The sequence below is a fragment of the Scomber scombrus genome, chromosome 3 (genome assembly GCF_963691925.1).
Source record: "Scomber scombrus chromosome 3, fScoSco1.1, whole genome shotgun sequence".
Taxonomy (NCBI): domain Eukaryota; kingdom Metazoa; phylum Chordata; class Actinopteri; order Scombriformes; family Scombridae; genus Scomber; species Scomber scombrus.
Genome location: NC_084972.1, coordinates 29,722,672 through 29,741,577, shown reverse-complemented (window position 1 = coordinate 29,741,577; position 18,906 = coordinate 29,722,672). Strand labels below are relative to the sequence as shown.

The 18,906-nt window shown below is 38.8% G+C and overlaps 2 protein-coding genes across 2 annotated transcripts in view; both read right to left on the bottom strand.

Moving 5' to 3' along the window:
- mtss1 (MTSS I-BAR domain containing 1) overlaps nucleotides 1-18,906 on the bottom strand; it is a 215,471-nt gene that overhangs the window by 109,167 nt on the left and 87,398 nt on the right. The window lies entirely within an intron of this gene.
- osgn1 (oxidative stress induced growth inhibitor 1) lies at nucleotides 909-17,676 on the bottom strand. The gene is made up of 8 exons (XM_062416012.1): nucleotides 17,477-17,676; nucleotides 10,601-10,663; nucleotides 9,252-9,388; nucleotides 8,945-9,136; nucleotides 8,057-8,148; nucleotides 6,861-7,060; nucleotides 6,411-6,754; nucleotides 909-4,971 (listed from the first exon to the last, which is right to left on the bottom strand). Exons 2-8 carry the CDS (start codon nucleotides 10,656-10,658, stop codon nucleotides 4,360-4,362), a joined length of 1,635 nt encoding a protein of 544 aa, XP_062271996.1. The 5' UTR covers nucleotides 10,659-10,663; nucleotides 17,477-17,676; the 3' UTR covers nucleotides 909-4,359.

Below are 18,906 nucleotides of genomic sequence, written 5' to 3'. Positions count from 1 at the left end.
ACATGGACATGCATATTTTCTAACTGATTTGGTGCCCTGAAAATAAGGAGCTAAAGGAGAACACTATTGTTTTAATTCACTTACAATACTTGATAGGATCGGGTATAATGGTATGGTATAATGTCAAAGTTAGAATCAATAATGTCTCTTTATTTTAGTCTCCTGACACTTCTCAAATTTCATCATCGTAAAAATCATTAATGACTCTGCCAATCTCATCAACAGGGTCATCTTACTGAGGGGAACAGTGACGCTAAATGTCCAGTGTTCTCAAAAGTTTTATTATGTTTTAACAAACAGTAATTCACCATAATTCTCCAAATAAAACAGGAATCCAGTGAAATATTATTCTGCTGTCTTTTAATATGAAATACAATCAGACAGTAATCTTTCTCAATATATAAGTTATGTAGATCCCTTTACATCTGCTGTCCAGAGTATAATGAAGAATAAACTAAAAAAAATATGGAAATACGGTTCTATAATGTCCTAAAATCTCATATTGAATATTTCAAAGACAGTGCAGCAGATTTTCTTAATTGTGTTATAAACATTTCTGAAAACTCTCAAAGGACTGCAGACATGTTTACTTTTTAATTCAATTATAACGTCTCATTAAATCGAAGAATGCTTGTGTTGATTGGCTGTAAACAAGTCCATACAAATAGTCCTATTTTCAAGCTCTGGGTGCAAAAAGGCTCGATTGCAGGTATTGTTTGACAAATGACGTTTCGATACTATCGATTAATTTCGGTCGATACTTTTAAAAGGTATTGAGTACCGTCAGATACTCAGCCCTAGTCCTCGGACAACATCTGGTAGGTACTGACCACTGAAATTTGTTCCCATTTGAGAAGAAAACAAACAATGAACAGTCCAGAGAGACATGAAACAAGTTTGCTGAAAAACTCCTTTTTTTAATAGAAACCCACAGACAAATATGGAAAACAGAAATTGTATACTGTCAATACAGATGGAAACTTATTTGGATACATTTTTAAATCACCCGATACAAACAAGACAAAAATGTCTACATACAAATGGTGTTTTAAAAAAAGACTGAGCATGAGTTTTACTGCATAATAATGTATGTTCTGCTCTGAAACAATAAAAACTGCTGTGAATAATGCGTCTTAAGGCACTGCTGGCTGCTGCAGATCACAGCTCTCTATTGGCACGAAGCCATGAGGCGTCATCAGGTCGACTCTGACAACTATTATAGTTGTCCAGCAAAGGCCTCAGACTGACTCAATCAACCCTTAAATAAAACTGGTACATAGGATGTTTTTTGATGGGGATTACTATTTTGATCTCTGTAACCAATTAACACGACAGTTCTGTCTGTCTATCTGTATTTAAACTGAAACTAAAATAAATTAATTGACAAAAACATGAAAGGGCAACAATTTGATCATGATTGCTTATTTTAAATGTTAAACATTCAGTATCAAGCTTCTTAAATGTGGTTATTTGCTGGTTTTGTATGATAATAATCTGAATGTCATTGGATTTCAGACTTCTGATCTAACACATTAAGCTTGGTCTCTGGGAACTACTATTTTCTTATAGAATTAAATGATTGATTGAGATGATTAGTGGATTAATCAATGATGAAAACATGGCTGGAAATAGTGCATTAATCCAGCGCTGAAAACAGTCCCTTACAAACGCAACATTTATTCTTATTTGAGTAAATCGTTTTTAATAACTACAGTACTGTGCATTTTTAAAACATGAAACTATACTTGTGACTTAAACTAGGAGCTGTAATAATAGAATATGTAGCGCACCTGCACTTCTGTCCTTAATATAATCATTTTATGAAGGTTAATTGTCATTTATTTGATAAATGTGAATCTTGTGTTAAAAAACCCCTGACTATCCTTGTCTTGGTATTGTCCTGGTATTGTCTATTGCATTTTCAGCCAATGTCTTCAGATTTCTCTTTTCACAAATAGAAGACCGAAGGTTAAACTATTTACAGAGAAGTGATTTTAGCTTCTTACAGGGTTTACTCTCCTGTTCAATGAAACTAAAAGGAACATTTTCAGCATTTTGCATGTTCTGGCAGAAGCCTTGACATGCATAAACAGCTGCACTAAACGTTAGATTTTTTTTAAAAATTATCCATTTTAAAAATGCATAATATTGAAATCGTTTGCTTGGACAAATGGAAAAATATGTGTATTATTAATATTTACAGCATGTATAAAATATAATGGAGATGCATTAAAACATATATGCATTGGGACTAATATTCAACAGTAGTAATTAGTTAATTACCGCCAAATCCTAATCAAGTAAATCAGAACTTTAAGTTAGTGGTGAAAATAGTTTTTAAAAGTGCATCTTGAAGCAGCAGAAGGTATTAAAATGATCCTGAAAAAATATATTAGAGCTGAAATCAACAACATTTCGGGTTTCTCATGTGACTTCTTCTTTTACACAGAAACACACAAGTTACAGAAGATTAATGAGGAAATAATGTTCATTAGTGTTACTACGCCGATGCAAGTCAGGCTAGTGCTGTCGTTCATATATTATTATATTATTGTTCACAGTGAGGCCAAACTCTGAAGTTACAACAGCTTCAAATTAAAACATTTTCAGGGAGAGGATTTAGAAAAAAAAACAAAACGTTTCTTTCTTGTTCTGGAAAGTATAAAAATCTTTCATAATCATCGAAGATTTACAAAGATCTCAGGTAGGTACAGTTGCCTGTTACATGACAAAAAAAAATCATACTAACAGAAAAATACAGCACCAAAGATTCACAAAACTGCAAACCCATAATATAAAAACACATACATAGAAAATTATATAAAGAAAGAAGCAGGAATTAAGTTGTAACATGTTTGTTTTAGTGAAACATCAGCTCTGACAGTGTAGTGTTGCCATTCATAACTACAGAAACATGTTAATTATCCCTGTCATACCTCGTTAAAGAGAGCGAGGTGCTGTTTTGGTCATGTATGAAGTTACTGTAGTGATAAATGTTTTCTGAGTCATGAAGAAGCAGAACTGCTGCTGAAAAGATCACTTCACTCTGTTTTTTCCTCTCTCATTTTCATTCTCTTTGCTTCTTTCATTTTACTTTCTCTCTTCATTTGTATTTCCCTCCATCTAATTTCTCACTCACTCTCTCTCTCTCTCTCTCTCTCTCTCTCTCTCACTCTCTGCCTTTTCTTCAGTATTTTCCAGTTTGTTTCAGTCCTCGTCAATTCCTAAAGTTAAGAAACTCTCCTCTGAATGGTCACTGGTAAATCTACCAGTAGGAAATTAATCTGCAACTACTTTGATAATGAAATAATCGTTTTAGTCACTTTCAAAAGCAAAAAGAATCCAAAAAAACTTTCTGGTTTCAATTTCTTAAATGTGATGATTCGATATTTTATTTTTTATTGTCAGTCAAGACAATAAACTGAATATTTTTGGGTTTTAGACTGGATAAAATGAAAGAGTCATCTTTTATCTGAGACGTGCATTTCTCTTTTTCTGACATTTTACAGACAGAACAATTCTTTCATTAATTAAAAAATAATAATTGATAATGAAAATAATTGTTGCAGCACTAAAATATAGGAAGACAGGCTTAAACTTGCCTTAACATGTCATTTAAAAGTGGATATATAATATTTGCCATGAATGTGAGACTGCATAGTTCACTACATATCGTTCATATATGTGAAATTTTGGTGACTCATTAATAAATTGTCTCGGTCACACCCAAATTTAAGTGATACTTTTTGTCTTAATTTAAAAAATGAACCATCACTATCAGATTTTGTAAATATCTTCCATTATCAACATAAAAAATCAAGTATCGGTCAGTCTCTATGTGAAACATCCCGACTCATAAAGTCGTAGTGGAGTTTAACACCTTCCCATTCCTTCCAGAATAACTTCCTGGTGATACATTTCTAGCTTTATAATTTGACGGGGACATCCCAAACATCTGTCTCTTCTCCTCTACCTTTGTCTAATTCTCATTTTGTTCCATCTCCAACACGTGACTGACCTTTATTTCAGTATGATCTTTCCAGCGTGTCTGTCAGCTGCTTTTTTTTTTAGCCTTCAGAGTGCGTCAGGGCTGGAGATCTACAGTAGATCTAATAAGATATCAAACCCAAACCAGTGCAAGTTCAGTCATAGGGCCACTTGTTTCCTGTTCGATGGCCCTACTCTGTGATTTCTGGAAAACATGACCTATAACTCTTGTTTGCAGCCGTTCCAGTTGTCAGGAGTTTAAAGTTGAGCCCAGTTCCTGTTTTTTTCGTCTCGATCCATGAGTCTGAATCACATCATAGCAAGTCTGTTTGCTTCAGTCCACTCAACAACGCTTCAGTCCAAGGAAACCAGCTACAACCCCAGAACACAAACCTTTGCTTCTGCCTGTGTGGTCACCTGTCTGTCCAGGCATCTGTCCTTTAATCTCTCTGTAGCCATGTCCTCCTCTCCTCTTCCTTCTGCCTCCCTCTGTCTGTTGGCGAGGTCACTAGCGATAGCCAGCGCTCCGCCTTTCAGAAACCTGACAAAGTTCTCGCCAACTAACGGCCCCATGGCGTACATGCCCGGCCCTTCTGCCGAAACCACCTTGTTTGTGAACGGGTCCACCTCAATCGGGTTCCTTCGGCACGTTATTGTCTCTTTGGGTTTGACGCCCAGTATACGCCCGTTGTCGGCTAGAAAGGAGAGGTTGGGGTGGGCGCCGATCAGAACCAGAGCCTTGGAGACTTGAACCACTGTCTGCTGGCCAGAGTCTGACTCCAGGACGCACTTCCTGTCCGGTCGGAACGCCACGACCCTGTGGCGAGGGAAGCTGAGGTAACCCGGGTAGGACGAGGACGAGGAGGACGGGGAGGTCGACGATGGAGAGGAGGAAGAAGTGGTGGAAGGGTGATGGAGGTTCTGAGCTTGCTCCTGTGGTGGAGAGTCGGCTCGGTGCTGCTGCTGAGTCATCATCTGGTGAACCTGAGAGAGTAGAAAGACCATCAATAATCAGGTTAGATGACCCTGAAAGCCTTAAATCCTGCTTGTTCATGAGCTTGTTCATTTAGTACAATAATTAATGGATCAACACACAGAAAAATACTCAACAAATCAATAATTTGGATAATCAATTTATAATTTAAGTAATTTATTATGCAAAAATGCAGTTTTTCTCTCCGTTTTATAAATTCAAATTGAATATTTTGGATAGTTGGTCATACAACACAAAACTCTTCACTATTTCACCTCTTTCACATTTTATTTTTTACCATTATTATGACCCTTTTATATACTGAGTGATTAATTGATTCATGAGAAAAGTATTTTAAAGGTTTAGTTGATGATGAATTCTTTATTTTCATCACTAAAATGTTCATCTTGCAGAATACTTCACAACATCCCATAGTTGAATCTTGTAAAGTTACATTTTCCCAAAAAGGCTATAAAATATTTGCAGGAGAGTGTTGATCAGCGCCAATTTATCAACTATTAATCTGCCAGGGAACTCTGCTGCAATACCTAATGGCCACCAGCAGAGGTCAATAGAGGCCACACATTACTTCATACCCCTATCGTGACAGACAAGATGGGTAACTTTGTTTCAAGAGGTATCAACAACAACAGGATACAGCAAAGTAAAAACAGGATATTCTAATATCTGAGTAAAAACCACAATCACTCTGTGCTCTACAGGAATTAAAACTACAGCCAAATAACTCAGTAAAAAACAGATTTTAAAGCATGTCCCTGGAAAGTAAGTCAAGTTCATAGTTCATATAATGTTTCATAAAGCCCAACATCCAGCTGTGGTTTCTTGTGGAAGTCATTCACCCTGAGGTTGCCAAATATTAACACTGTTTATATTCCACATTTATATCATAATCCTTTCCTCCTGAGTTGGCTTAATGGACTCCAGAGCTTCATTAAATCTCAGTTACATGATGTAAGTTTGTATTTAACACATGGACAGAAGAAAAGGGAGGTAGTCTGATTATTCAAGCTATTTACTGAACAACAACAGCTGATTCTTAAATGTATTAGGGATAAATAATAACATGTAAACAAGGCCATTTTGGAGCTGTTACTTTGTAATGCTCTTTTGGTAACAGGTAGCAGTTTCTCCCTTCTCAAAATATTTGTGCTAAACTAGGCTAAACACAGCCTGGATTAATCTCTCTAATAAACACAAAGATTGAACTGATCTCTCACTTCCCTCGATGTCTTTCATGTCTTTCTGTAAGTTTAGATACAGTATAAAGACAGTTTGGGTAACTATTAAATACAGACTGTAATGCTGTAATACTGGTACTTGTAATATCTTTATTTTTGTCGGGATCATTTAATTTTTTAATTAAGCTTTGAAATATTGGAAAAACGATCTGCCAAGAACATCTTCAGGTGTCAAACTCTCCTCTCCTCACCTTGTGGTACTCTGGGTAGAGCACTTTGGGCAGCTGGTTGAAGATGAGCCCGGGGTCGCTGACTGAGCGTCGAAAGGCGTGGTAGACCGGCGTGTTGAGATGGTGAGCGGCCAGTACCGCATCGGCTGCCGTAAGGCCCGCCCCGACCACCAGCACAGGGTCCGAAGTCTGGTCGAGCTCACCGCGAGAGATGGCCGCCTCCAGCTCCCAGAAAGAGTGGCAGACAAAAGGAAGAGACTCTCCCTCCACGCCGAGCCGGGCCGGGATGTCGTGGGTCCCCGTCGCCAGCACCACGTTGTGGGCGAACACGGAGAAAGGCACCTCCTCTGAGACCGATGAACCATCTAAAGCAGGAGGAGGGAAACAGGAGGTGATGATGTGCCACTTTTTTTTCCATTTTTAAACAACTAGCTACATCACTTAATTAAGAAGTGTTGTCATTCACTCTACCTCCGAGCACCTCCCCCTCTCTGCGCTGCAGTCCCTTCACCCTCCAGCATGGCGGTGACCCATCTTGGTTGCCAGGCTGCCTGGTTACCGAGGTGACGGTGGTGCCGCAAGCAAAGTTCTGCTCCAGAGACATCTGAGAGACGTAGTGTTGGTAGTAGGAGGCTATCTCTGCTGGTGTGGCACGGTCGTTTCGTACATTTCTGGAATAAAATGAACATGAAAATACTGTTTAATACAAAATACAAATGTTTACAGGACTGTTCTTTTATATATTATCAAGGCAGCAGCTAACAAATCCATTTAGCAGCTGTTTACTATAATTTGCTTTACTATACTGTAGCTGCCTTTTAAATGGGAAAAGGGAGCTACAGTGTGCAGACTGTTTATTTTGTACTTTTGTTTCTTTGGTCGAGCACCTGGTTTAAGTTTCCTTTTGGGGTGTGTGTGTCTACCACACACGCAGAGAGAAAAAAAGCCCATCTGATTGGTTGCTATGGTGACAAATAGTTATTTTATGCAAATGAATCAGGCCTCAGCTGGTCAGGAGTCATTTGAAAAACAAAACAAAGAGACATGAACATACAATGTTTGCTCTGTGTCTTGTGTTTCTTTATATAATGCTTCATTATCATTTCTACTCTTATTGGCGTAATGAGAGAGAACTTTAGGCTATTTTGTGAAATCAAAATACTTTTTGTCTACGGCTGTAAAGTGACACCAGACAAAACCCATTCAGAAGACATATTTTATCCTCTGGTGGCATAATGGAGGATCTTGTTCTCGGCAGCAGCAGCAGCTCTGAATAACTAGCTGTTGTCTCAACTGGGAACTGATCATTTAATCACTGGAGTTTAAATAATGCTTTCCTGTTTGCAGCTAACCACAATATCTGCTCAGCTTAATATCACTGACACATCTGTAATGGTGATATGAGTGCAAAGTCTTAATAACCTACAGATAGAGTAGACCAAACTACAATGATAAAACTTATGTTGTAAATTATACTGTTATTTTCCATAACTTTAAAGATATCAACCAGCTAATAAATCTTATGTTTAAGTCTTTAACTGTGAGTAACCCTCTCTCTAAAAACAGGTTATTAATTAAGACTTAAGGTCCTTTACTGTATGTGTGTCATATTTTATTATAAACCTGTTGTGTACACATTAACAGTAGATACATTACATGAGACAGACCTGCGTTTGTCTCGCAGCCAGTCCTTCAGTTTGAGTCCAGGAAGCTCCATCCAGTTAGCCAGGCTCAGAGTCAGCATGGAGCCCTCCATGGCCTGGAAACAGCAGACAGAAAAGATAACTACACAGCTGTACAAACCTGTTGTACTGTCCTCAATGTTTATTCTAGAAAAGAGTTTCAAAGGTTTCACTTGATCTCTGTTTTTTGAAAGTGAACTCTGCTCATTCAAATGTCAAGTTTCATGTACAGATGAAGGGAGACTGTGTGCAAACAATCAGCTGACTAGTGGAAACAAAACTTGTTTGCATACATGACCGTGATGTCTGCTAAGTAAATTTGTCTTTATATAAGTGTTTCAAGGACAAAGATCCGGCTGTTTGGCGGGTTCTTGCATGTCTGGAGATTTTTTAGACAGTGTTATCAATAGATGTTAAAAAAGATACACACTCTTGCAGCTCAGCATGTTTAATGGATCATAGAATCCATGCTCTGTGCTGTAAGGGTAATGACCTTAATAATTAAATAATGTGTAAAAAATGTGTCATTAAACAATTTCATTCTCAGATGCCAGTGTCCCTGAATGCACCACCGAGGGCAGCTTTGAAAGCAACATACTGTCAATTAGATAAAGGCCACTAAAGTACTAAGACCCATCAGTATGTGATCCTACGAGTCTTAAATACACAAATAAAATTGATCGGACAATTCAAGAGCTTATTGAGTAAAGAAATAATAAAATACAGCCCTCATACAGTAGATGCTTTCAATGAATGATAGTTAATTAGACTATCACCTCATCTCTACTGTACTTAACCCGCTGTTTAAACTATTATTATGAACACTTTAAATAATCAATCTTATACAGATTATTAGTGATTCTGGATACGTACATGCCAGGCTCCTCCAGGCGGACCCTTCCCCAGCACCAGGTGAGGGATGGCACGGTCGGGTTCGTATCGCCATGCCAACGGAGAGCTGTAATCCAATCCAAAGTCGCTGTCGGGGAGCAGCAGCGAATCAAAGAGCACCGCGACGGGATTGGACGATCGGCCCTCCAAGCCCTCGCACAGGTACTCTAGATTCTGCAGAGAGAAGTTGAAAGCCAACGTGAGTTCACAATTACGTTCCTTAATTGAACAAATACAACTGTGTGTGTGTGTGTGTGTGTGTGTGTGTGTGTGTGTGTGTGTGTGTTACCTGCTCCAGCAGCGACAGGTGAGGCTGCTCTCCCAGCTTGCTGTGCAGCAGGGGGTTGGGATGCCATGCTTCGGGTGACAGGTAGGGGGTGTAACCTGACAACAGGTATGACAGACAGATCCCTGATGGGCCGTTGCCTGGTGAACAGAAAGAGACGGGGGGAGAGAGAGAGAGAGAGAGAAAGAGAGAGATGAGTCAACGAGAGTGTTTACAACTGCACTGTTGTTGTGTGTCTGTTTGTTTTGTTTATGATTTGCCTTGTGGTCTAACTTTCTTTCACAGCCAAAAAAGCACGTTGTGTAACTACAGCTCAACCTCCACATCAAATAACATGCAACCTGTTAAATGTACAAATGTTGAAATATAAAATAAATCCCTACAGGTGTCTGCTAAAGGAACAGATGCTAAACGTGGCCTCAGCTGAAGTACACTGACACTGCATGACTACAACATAAAACTGTGTGTGAAGCATGTGTCAGCAAATTTAAATGCAAACAATCAAACGACTCAGCAAGACTGCACACAGAAGCCAAACACGGAGCAGTGAAAACTCTGGTTCGCCTGTTCATTCATGACTAATCAAATATCACACGTTGGCTTTTTCAGAAACCACCCGGATGTTTTCAAACTTAAATGAAAAACATGGCGTTACTTTTAGATTTGACAGAAGGGAACTTAGCTAACGAATTGAGAACATTTCTCACAGCTTTTACACAATTACCTCAAAAATACACAATGACATAAGAGTACAGAGCATCCTTAGATTGTAACACACATTGAGAGCACACTTTCTTCCTCAAAATCTGTGAAACACAACCATCTCCCTCTTCCTCCTCTCACTGATGTCAATACGTAGGATATATGAAGCTGTGGGAATAAAAGGGAGCAATTTGGGATTCAGTATCTTGCCCAAGGACGCTTTTAGCATGTGGATTGGAGGGAGCTGGGAATTGAACCATTTTCCAATTAGTGGACAGACTTGCTCTTCCTCTCCTGAGCCACAGCCGCCCCTGATTACTGTGTGCCGTAATTTGGGAGCTAAGGCTCATGCAAAGGACAAATGACATCATGAAGATCTGCTTAAATGTTTGTCAAAGTTTAACATTCGGTTGCATTCAGGTTCTCGTGAGAGCGTAGGGGAAGAAAGACAAAAAAAAGTCTCTGGTTATTTATTTGTCAGTTGCGCATGTAAGTTGCCATGGCAACCAGAAAAAGCACATCTAGCGGTCTAGCTGTGTGTGGTTTCAAAGTAACAACGATGGCTGCTTGTGACGTCTTTGTGTGTGTGTGTGTGTGTGTGTGTGTCTGTGTGTGTGTGTGTGTGTGTGTGTGTCTGTGTGTGTTCTTACCGATGATGACCACAGGCACAATCTCTCCAGGGATAATATCTTTATCATGAAGATCCATTTTGACTGTTAAGAGAAAAAAGAAATAATTATTATTGTTGTCATCATTATTATTATTATATGAACATTATGATGATGATGATTATTATTACCATCATCATTGTAACCACACTATCATTTATCTTATCGCTGTTATGTAGGACAAAGAAAGTAGAGTAAAAGTGAATCAGTTAATCATTGCCATGTTCAGTCAATGGTCACAGTGGTCACTCAGTACATTTCCACTCATTTCTGACACACTGACACACACACACACACACACACACACACACACACACACACACACACACACACACACACACATACACGCACACACACACATACACCCTTCCTTTGTCTGATAGCAACATGACAAGTAAACAAAGACACCCAGAAATGGCAGCCTCACACACACACACACACACACACACACACACACACACACACACACACACACACACACACACACACACACACACACACAAACACGCACACATCAAACCACTTTAAGTGTGTGTGTGTGTGTGTCCCTGTGTGTGTGTGTGTGTGTGTGTGTGTGTGTGCGTGTGTGTGTGACCTCAGGCAAAGGGGAAGGAGGGTAGATAAGCAGAGATGAAAGAGGAGGAGACTACTAATTATACATTATTATTTACTGTCCAAAATCTATTGATAGAAGAGATATTCTTTGTTTCTGTATTCTCTCATTAAGATCTAAAAAAGATTTAAAGCTGGTATAAACAGACTATAACTGAGACTGTAAACAACACATGATTTATTTTGCAAATGTGTAATGAAGAAACATAACAAAGTGACGGTTGAGGAGTTCCTGGCGCCACCTATTAACCTCAGGGGGGATGTTAGAAGGGTTTTTTTATACTAGAAATATTTCCTGGAAATAAAAAAATTAAAAGCCCCGGTTTCATTAAGAAATCATGATGTGCAGGAATAATACTCACAATGACAAACTATAGAAATTGCAGCTTTTATTTCATTTTCCTGAGTTTGACTTGATGTGCAAAGGCCTTAAATCAACAGCCTGTATAAATATGCTCAATAACTCATGAGTGCATCACATGATCCATTATAAAGCATGAACGTCCACACGATACAGTTTATTCAGCTTATCTCAGGATGCTAAAAGCAAAGACACATCGCCAGCAGTCAGATCATATATCACCACAACATCTATGTGCACAAATAAGCATGTTTTCCTCTCTTACTGTTAAAATGATAATGAATTAATAACTTGGGCTGGATCATCTTTTCCATTTCCGTAAAACAAAAGTTTAGTTTTAGTTTAGTTTAAACAAAACAAAAACAAAAGCCTTTGAAGTGTTTAATTAATTTAGTTTAAACTCACAGGACAAAAACCAGACATGCATAACACGCCCGAGGCGACGAGTCACAAAGAGTCACATTTCACAGGAGCGCCAGACAAGGATGACGAACCTCCCTGTGGCTTTTTGAATTTTTTATTAAACGTCTGGCCTGCACCATCCAACAACAATGTAAAAGGCTGGGTATTGTTTGATATATATACCCAAAAAAAGCCATTCTTGATAACTTATTTTAAGATCTTCCAGCTCCTTTTCAGTCAGGGAATGTGTAAAAGGAAATTGAACTGTATTATAAATATACAAATATTTAAAAAAGCTGTCTAAACACAAGCAGCCGTACAAGAACTTCACCTTAATAATATTACATAACGCTGGCAGAATGAAGAACTATCTGAGAAGTAAAGATAAATAAACAAGATCAGTTATTGATATTCTGATCTTCATTAAAAAAAAAGCTTTATTTGGTGCCGTTAAAGTATTGTGTTATTGATATCCAGCCTTAGTAACGACCAGCGAAGACCAAGGAGGAGGTATTACTGTTACTTTCCACTCAGAGCTCATTGTTCACTTTTTCCTGCACAGAAACTCTCTCTGTCTCTACTCCCACTGATTACAATCCAGCTGAATGCGACAATTTGCCGCCTTTTTCTCTGAGACGTCGGACGAGTCTAAGTTGAGTATTTCTACAATGTGGTATCACTGGTTTTCACTTTGGCAGCATCAGAAGCTGTTTTATACATCATTAAAGACGTTCAAATGCATCTAAATGGGGCTATTTTTGCATAATGAGTGCTTTGGTTACTTTAATTACATTTTAATGCAATTACTTGTTACTTTTATATTGGAAAAAAAGATCTCATTACTTCAGAAACTTCAGTCTTCCTACAATAAGTAACAGGTGAGACTTTGGGTGCAAACTGCAGCAGGAAACCCAGAGAGAAGTCCCAGCGTGTGACGGGTTATGTAATCAGTCCGTCTGCAGAGACCACCCAACCTCCGGCGGGTCAACTGCATGACTCATATCACGTCGTTGTGAGCTGAGAGCTGAGAGCTGCACCGATCAAGCTTAATAACATTTTTTAGCCCACTGACCCGCACACAGTCACACACACATCAGTGCGAGTTAACGCGATTACTTTCCACTCATTGTTGCTCATTGTTCACTTTTTCCAGCACTCCTACTGATTAAAACCCAGTTGAATTCAAACAAGTTGTGGCGTGTTCTCTGAGGTATGTCAAAGGTCGAGTCTGGGGTGGCGGGATGGATTAATACACCGGCACGTCTACCCAAAGTCTACCGGCAGAGATAATAGGGATCTACTGTGATCTCACACGCATACACATTTTCATATGGGACGGGCAGGGCCGGCCGAGTGCAGCGGCGTGTTAAGCATTCTGCAGAGTCATGCTTACACAGACGGACAGAGAGAGGGTGAAGTAAGGACAGACAAGTAGACCGAGAAGTGAAGGGAGGGAAAAAAAGGGGAGACGGTAAGGAACACAGGAAAGTCTGGAGTAAAACAGTTGAGAGAGGAGAGGAGAGGAGGCAGTGAAAAAAAAAGCAAAAAAAGAGGAACAAATGAGTCAGAAAGAGCGAGAAAAAAAAAGGGAGAAGTTGGGAGAGAGATAAAGAGGGTTACATAAGTGCAGAGCAGGGGTTGGCCTCGAGCCCAGACTGGAGCGGGTTTTGTTGCCAGAAGGTTTACTGGAGAGTGCACACACACACACACACACACACACACACACACTCTCACACTCTCACACTGTACATGACTACGTGCAGCCCTACTGGCCCAGTTTCCTCATGGAACAGGCTTGATGAAATAATTGGGTGTTCTTTCATTTTTTATTTATTTACTTTTAGCGGGAAAACGTGACTGACGCTTGATTTACAGTACTGACCCCGAACTCCGTAGAGCTCAGAGTTTTTCTGTGTTTATTATTTGTAAAATGAGATTAACTTTGTTGTGTATATTTTCAATAAAAAAAAAACCCGGTAGGAAACAACACAAACATTGCGTGTTCTGTTTGAGTTGTTGCACATTGTCTTCCTCAGTCTCTGTTACTGGAAACACATTTTTAAGCTGAGGATCATGTTGACTGTAAACTGTGTATCGTCAGGCTGCAGGAAACAATAGGCTACAATAGGACTTATTGATGCATCATATCAGGAGAGCACAGTCTTATTAATATATTATGTGCTCACACTTTACTTTGTCTTTGCTAACCTTTGACAACCAGCTGCTCTCAGGTTTTTCCAGGCTGCAGAAAATCAGTGACTTAATGTTCAGGAAATTGTGCGTGAATGGTGGTTAATGTTTAGGTCACTTCATAAAAATCTAGTCAGAATTACTTCACGGTTTTAAGTGTTTCTGTCGTGTTTTGTGCCAACCTGATGTAGACAAACAGTCAAATTCTTTCATTATGTAATCAGATCATATCAAAGTTAACCAAAACTAAGCTGCAATACTGGTTCATCTGTTCAGATATGGGGAACCAAAGTGATTTTCTAAAACCACAAACTGTTACTTTAATTGTTTAATAATTAGTTTGCAACGTCATCTACACAGCTCCAAAATGTTGTCAGTAAAAACTTTTTTTTTTTTTTTTTTTTTTTTTTACAGCCAATGAAAGTTTATCACCTAATTAACATTTCTCGCACACGGCCCAGCAATGATATAGCACTTTTGTGAACATGCGTGACTTTGCCCAAGAATGTGTGTGCACACACAATGACTCAACACATTGTGATGTAAGCCTCGGATCATTACAATCACACCCGCACATGACTTCCCCAACTTCACGATGAGCCAAGTCATATTTTAAAATCAGTCTGTCAATCAGTGGTTAAGAAATTGAGCGTGAAAGAGGTTTTGATTGACAAATGAAAACATCGCTTAAAGGCCTCGAGGTCAACAACAAAAAGAAAAAAGAAAAACACACCCAAGTGAACCCGTTGAATGAGGCTTTTTAATTCCTGAGGATTTTTAAATATTAGATGAATTTAAAAAAAAAAAGGTGGGAGAGATTCATGAGTGTCAATTCAAGGGGTCTCAACACCTCATGACATGGAGGCCGACTGTCATTGTCAGCTGCTTGCACTTGTGTGTGCAGCGATCGGCATGGCTTATATGTTCTGCAAATGGAGCTGAAATAAAGTTTAATGGTTAGCCTCAAATGGTGCTAGTTCAAGCCAACGTTATTTTTAATTGTACACAGGTGGAGGAGCGAGTGAAACTTGTGATCAGAAGAAATGTGGTCATTTTTTATGTTCTCTGAGCTTCCACCACCATGGAGTCTTCTTTTGGTGCAAGCAAGAGGTTAAATGAGGTGGTGAAAAGCGACAGAGACAGTGGGCATCCTTGTTTTGGTGCCCGTGATGTAACACTGAAACTTTTTTTTTTTTTTGTCTTAAAGCAGTCCTGTTTCTTTGCAGCAAATCTAGCAAATTTCAAGGTCTCATCCAGCTGCTGGTGTCAACACAAAGACTCCTCTTCAGTTCAAGTTGTCTTTTATTCAATCTAACACTGATACACATATCAGGAAAAGCTCCATATGGCACCTGTACTCAAACCGTCCTGAGGTTAACCCGCGGCCGGCCGACCATCTGCCATCTCAACCGGCCAGACAGCTAATGAGATTTTAATTACGTGGCGGCTGAACGCAAAAAAACGGCTGCTGGAATCTGTGGAGGCAGCTACAGTGAGCGAGAGAAGAGCCAAAACTGTTTATGCTTCCCTTATAAAACTAATAAACTGGTGTGTAGTAACACAGAAAGTACAGACTGTCTAACAAATAAACCGCTTTTTTTTCTACGGTCAGATACAACAATCAAAATGTTAACTCTCTGACATTTTTACAGACTACATAACTTCACCACTGTCACTTTTGCGGCCTGCTGTGACCCTTGACCTCCATCCTGTTGGTCTCTTGTAACTCAGCAGGACTTTAAAGGGTCACAATATGACAGAGTTTATTCAAGTTTTCTGCATTTTCTGAGCTTTTTATCTTATGAAATGTTAACTTTTACATCTTTAAGTCTATCAAAAACTTTTCAGTTAAAACAACCTGAGGATGGAAGTTGAATTAAACTGCTGACAGCTCATGTCCGCACCGCACTGATTCAGTTAGGATGATGATGCTTTATTTTTAAAAGGGCTTAGAGAGCAAAATTGCTGACAACCGCTGACATAAATTGAAACTTGCTGTGTCACTGCACAGACACAGCTGAACTTCCCACATTTGGAAATGTAGAAGTGTGTAAAATCAGTCAGTCACAGACGCAGAGGTTAGGAAGGTTTTAAGGTAGCAGCACTAAACTTGAGTACTACATCAAGTTCATGTGTGTAAGAGGAAAACATCGCTTATTTATTTGCTTGCTTTTTCCTCCACTAAATATTTGTCACAACGATAATTTTTGTTTTAATCGCTCAGATCAAGTTGCGTGTTCAGTTTGTAAATATGACGCAATTCAATGTTATAAATCACACAAACCATCAGTGGTGGAATGTAAACTAAGTACATTTACTCAATTACTGTAGTTATGCAGAGTTTTGAAGTATTTTGCGTGAGGATTTCCAAATTATGATACTTGTAATTGTAGTTTTCACTCTTTGCATGACTTTAATATGTACTATAGTATCAACTTCTACATTTTCATACATTGTTATAAATTACTTACTTACTTAAAGGTGCAAATGTGTAGAATTTAGTGGCATCTAGCGAAATAGAATATAATATTCATATGTTTTAATTAGTGTACAATCACCTGAAAGTAAGAGTTGTTGTGTTTTCGTTACTTTAGAATGACTCCTTTATATCTACAGAGGGAGCGGGTCCTTTTCCACACAGCCCGCCAAGTTGCACCACCATGTTTCTAAAGCAGGTGGGGGGGGGGGGGGGGGGCTTTGGGGGGGCACTCTGGTCCTTTAAGTAGCAGACCCAAATATTTCCTCCACCACTTATTAAGCTGTTAAAATGAGCATGGCAGCTTAATGCATCAGTAATAACAGTGCAATACATTTAAATGGTACTTTTACTTTGGCATTTTGGATGCATATACCATTTTACCTGTAAATGGGGCACTTATTTGATGTGGTATCATTACTTTTACAATCTCAATACTTGTTCCAACAGAGTCTTCCTAAAATATTAGGTAGAATATCTCACCAGGTGACAGTCTGTGTGCACAATGCAGCAAAAAGAAACCCTGAGAGAAGTTCCTGCCATGTGTAATCGGTCCAAATTATGACCTATTAGCCAGTTTTTGTTGAGAGGACTGTCTCAACCGGTTTGTGCACAGAGACCACTCACTCACCCACCTACCCACCCTCAGTATCACCCACCTACCGGCCGGTCACCCATGCATGCCTCCCATTACGTCAGCAGGAGCCGAGACCTGCACCGATCAAGCTCAACAACGCAGCACCGACTCATCTCCAGCACGCATGCGCCCCCCTCTCATATGAAACGAAGCCTTGGGTAATAGATGAAGGTTACTCACAGTGTGATGATGATCTAGCCGGTGTCCTCCTCTTCCAGCTATAGCAGCTTTTATTATTATTATTTTAATTTTAATGAATAGAAAGGAGTATTGTTTTTATTTAGGAGTTTGTATCTTGTTCTCTTCTCCTCCTCCCGCTTCTCAGTCAGTCATTTCGCAGCTTTGTTCCCCGCCTTCCAGTCGATTTGTTCCGCACATGTGCAGCGTGAGGCTCCAGCTGCCGGTCAGGTCTGCACACACATTATATACCGTTATACACCGCTGCAGGCAGCCCGGCCCAACGGCCAATCAGCAGCCGCCTGGCTCCTCTAAGCCCCGCCCTCTTATGACATATGAGTTGACGTCAGAGACAAAGATCGTCTATGTAAACAAATGGAGATGATTTTCTCTGTCCCAAGTTTACATTCATAAATTAAAACACATTTAAAACAAAATTAAAGTTAAAAAAAAGTAATTAGTATATCTATATCTCCCACTCCCACTACAAAAATACTAGTGGTGTCCTTACTATCAGGGTTGGGAAGGTTACTTTGGAAATGTAATAGTCAATCAATCAATCAATCAATCAATCAATCAATCTTTTTTTATATAGCGCCAAATCACAACAAAAGTCATCTCAAGGCACTTAAAGCAGGTCTAAACTATACTCTTCAAGTTTAATTTAAAGAGATCCAACATAATAGGTTACAGATTACTAGTTAGCCTATTTAAAATGTAATGTAATAAGTGATGTCACTATTTCAATTACTTAATCAAAGTAATGTTACTTATTACATTTGATTACTTTTTAATTTTCTAATGAATGTTTTCAGCTGTTAGGGTAAATGTTCCCATTAAGCACCAAAATCTAAGTTCAAGTGTTTTTCATGGATACTGACATGATTTATAAGGGAGATCATTTCTGATAAAGCAACATTTATCTCTCATTTGAAAATGCATTCATTAGTTCATGTAGATTTTGCAAAATTTACAAAATATACAAACAATATTGATTTTAAAGAAATAAAAACAGCAATATATGTATTCAGTAACATGTTAAATATTTTAAAATGAGGTAAAAACCCTCCTGAGCAAAATCCTAAAAGGTCTGACTTCAGATGTATCCTCCTTTGTAATCATCAACATTTTCATAAGTAACTTTAATTTAATTACACTTTTTTTTCTCAGTAACTTTAACAGATTACAGTTACATTTATTTTAAAAGTAAAACACATAATACTGTTACATGTAACTAGTTACTCCCCAACAATGAAACAGAGACAGAGACCAATTGTTGCAGCTCCATTTAGACAGCACAGCCAGGAATGCTGTGTAGTTGTTAAATAACATAGTTTTCATTATTTAATACCTAACTATAATAATTGTGACTGTAATATGATAATATGTCACTAAAGTGCTCATTCAGCTATGTCCACCGGTCAGGAAAAGTG